Consider the following 3,685-nt stretch of genomic DNA (forward strand, 5'->3'; position numbering starts at 1 on the left):
TTGGTTTTATGTTCTTAAGAACAAAAAATATGGTGTTTTCAGGTGACATATTTTATTGTTTTTGTTGTCTTCACTTGTTTTCTAATGATTATTTTAAAAAATAATTATACAAGCATATGGAGTAATTAAAAAATAAAGTAATGGATATAAAATTATTTTTAAAACATACTTAAAAATATTAAAAATAGGTTAAAAATATTTCAAATTACTCTTGTTTTATATAACATAAACTATTTTAAAAACTATTTTGAAAGTAATTATCAAATAAAACCATTCTTTTTTTTTTCAAAAATACCTTTTAATCTAAAAACACTTTTTAAAAATATTATTAAACTTACTCTTTATTTCACATGCCTCTCCTACCCAATATGTTCTTTTCCAAAATGGCAAAACATTTGTAGAAAAATAAAATAAATAGAATAAAATAAAAGTGATCATAGCCCATTATTTTTGATTGAATATTTTTTCTTAAGTCATGACAAGTATGAAAATCAAACGAGAAGAAAACAAGGGTTGATATCAACTATTTACAACTCCATACAAAATGCCATGCATGCATCTCATTCATTAATAGAAATTTCAAACATTGAAAATACATCAAGAAAGAAAAGGAAAAAGCTCTGAAAAGATGAAAAGATGTTGTAAGGTGAATTCAAGAAAGCAATGATGTTTTTCCACGTAGATTCTTTAAATAATTGGATAAGTATTTAGAGGGAAAAAAAAAGTCTTTCACTATATTTTATATTCTTTATTTTTATAATGAAAATTAAATAATATTTAGAGCATAATTTTAATAAAATGCCCTTTTTTTGCTTGTAATAACTCTTCTATTAAAAACAGTTTTATGCGCCATTAATTAATATTTGAAGATAAATTAAAAAATATATTTTTAATAGTATTTTTATGATGAAAAAAATTTAAAACAAAATTATAATTTTTTTATATCAATTTAAAATTAAAAAAAATTAAATTAAATTGTTGAGGAAAGTACTTTTTTAAAAAAAAATTTCTCACTATGGATCTAATGATATTTTTTAATAAAACATTTTTAAAATACATACGAGAAATTTAAAATATATATATATATATTTTTAAATATAAAATAAAAAATTCTTTAAGTTAATTTAAGTGTGAGTAAAACAATTTGAAGGGTAGGGCAGATATATTACTCAAAGGAGAATCACCATCAAGATGACAAATCCCAACAAACTCCATCCTTTTTTGCTAAGACCAAGCCAAGGAGTACACGCTACAAAGGAGCTCTTCTTCTAAGGTCTCTACTATTGGACGTGTCCTCCATTCCTGAGTGAATACATGCTAAGCCCATGTGTCACTCCACGCTTGGATCATCCACAGTTTTCAGAGAAATGAAGATTTAGACAATCTGTGAAGTGGGTCAACACCACAGCCCTCAATCACATCATCATTATCATCTTTATGAGTTTTAAAGTGGGAGTCTTTTCTTGATTCTCTATCAGTATGCTTGATCTGATTGTGGGTGGGTTTTGACTTCAATCTCGATTTGATTTTGTGTTCTATTGATGAATTTTAGAGGGTTTGTGTCAAATTCATTTATATATTTGTCTTGTCTTGGAGATGGGTTTTTGAGGTTTGATTCAAATGCTGATATGTAAAGGTATTGGGGAAAGGTCTAATGGGTGTGTTTTGACTTTAATTTGACCTTGTCTGGATGTTCTCTGATTGATTTTATTGGGTTTGTATCAATTCTTATTTATTTTTGGAATTATTTATTTTTCATTGCAGATTGCAGTCTTTGGAAAATGGGTTTTTGGTAGGTTTGATTCAAATGCTGATATGTAAATTCTTGAGGGGAAGACCTAGTTGGAGTTTGGATCTGCAGTTGACTCGGGTTCTTTTGGATTCAAACCCTGAAAAAGGGTGTACTTTTTTATGTGGGTTTGTTGTGGAAACCCTAAACAGGCATGTGGGACTTAGTCCTATGGGCCTTCTATCTAAATTTTGAATATCTAGCTCAAGGGCTGTGTTGGTATCTTTTGGAGGCTTTGGAATTTTTCACAGATGAATTGCTAGCATTTTGTTTGGTTTTTGCCTCATTTGTTGAAGAATACATTGGGAGAATCTTTTGTCAAATCTTGATTGCTTAGGTTCTTGAAATAACTCAAAATCCAGGCCAAATTTGAAACCCTAGAAGAAGAAATTAGAAACTGAATTCAGAAAAAAGTGAATTGAGAGTGTTGTTGAGTTTTTGGAAACGGGGTAGTTAGAAGAATCAGTTTCAGATCATATTGAGGGTATATTTATCAATGGGTTCGTTTGAGAACACAGTTTATTACTGCTGTGTGTCGAAGGGTAATAGAATTATGTATGCATATAGTGGTGGAGGCCATGAGATTGAGAATTTGGCTGCCTTGTGCTTGGAAAGAGCTCCTCCCTTTCACAAATGGTATTTTCAGACCATGGGCAAGAAAACTTTTGGGTTTTTGATGGAAGATGGGCATGTTTATTTTGCAATTGTAGATGAGGGTCTTGGAAACCCAGGAGTTCTACAGTTTCTAGAACACATGAGAGATGAATTCAAGAAGATAGCTAGAAAGGATTCTAGGGGAAGTCCTTCAAGTTTTAACTCACTCCATATACAAGATCAACTGGTGCCCATTATCCACCACTTGATCTCCTCATTAGAGCATGTTTCTCAGACTAGTAATAATTGGATAGCTGAGTCTCCCTTGCCACATCATGTGGGTCTTTCTCCATCACCAAGTGATGCAAATGGGCAAATGGAAGCTGCCAGTTCTACAAAAGCCCCATTGTTAGGAAAGTTTAGCAAGCAAGAGAAGAAGAAGAAGATGAAGGATCCTGTCATTGCAATGAGAGACATTGAGTTGGAGGAGCACCGGAAGTCCACAGACAGAGGAATCAAGATAGATTCGGGGAATTCGGATTCCAATAGCCAAGGTGGTGTTGGTTCTTCAATTTCATTACAGAAGGATTTGGGTTCAATCAGGATCAGGTCAGGCTCTCAAAGCATCCGAAAGAAGTGGTGCCGCCACGTAAGGATTGTTCTTGCAATTGATGCAGCTGTATGCCTGATACTGTTTGTGATATGGTTAGTAATTTTCCATCTCACAAAGAAGTAATATGCTTGATACTGCATGTGTGCAACAGACTTCTTGACAAGGTAAATATATATTGAAGGTATGTGCTTCAAATTACACTGTCGGTAGCATCATATTGTGGTTATTCTGTACAGAATCTTTTATGTATATGTATATGAACGTGTTAGAGCTAGAGAAACATTGAGTCCCACTTATGGAGCCATTTCACGCCACTTGGCATGGTGAAATACTATATTCCTCAGTTCTCATTTCAGTTTCATTTTGTTATAATTTATAATCTTAAGTCTTAAAATTTTAAATTAAGTTGCTCTGCACTCCATTTATGTAATAATGCACAAATGTTTGAAAATACATGCAGTTTTCTCTGTTAATTTACGTAGTGCTTTCCTTTGAAAGTGCATAGAGGTGATTATCTAGCGTTTCCTTTCTCCTATCAAACAAAGTTGTAATTACCCCTTCTCTTGAATGGTTTCAGTTGCGCGATTTCTCCTTTTGAACCTTTATTGGATTCTTTATCTAAAAGAAGTTGTTACTCAATATAGGAGATATCATGTTTTTCTGACTATTAAATGTACTTTGTTCGAGTT

General features: G+C 32.1%; 1 protein-coding gene across 1 annotated transcript; it reads left to right on the top strand.

The window, feature by feature from the left end:
- Positions 1-1,927: 1,927 nt before the first annotated feature.
- Positions 1,928-3,375, top strand: LOC117907291 (phytolongin Phyl1.1-like). Its single transcript, XM_034820792.1, has one exon. It carries the CDS (start codon positions 2,286-2,288, stop codon positions 3,117-3,119), a length of 834 nt encoding a protein of 277 aa, XP_034676683.1. The 5' UTR covers positions 1,928-2,285; the 3' UTR covers positions 3,120-3,375.
- The last annotated feature ends 310 nt before the right edge of the window (positions 3,376-3,685 follow it).

Source organism: Vitis riparia, chromosome 18, assembly GCF_004353265.1.
Source record: "Vitis riparia cultivar Riparia Gloire de Montpellier isolate 1030 chromosome 18, EGFV_Vit.rip_1.0, whole genome shotgun sequence".
NCBI lineage: Eukaryota > Viridiplantae > Streptophyta > Magnoliopsida > Vitales > Vitaceae > Vitis > Vitis riparia.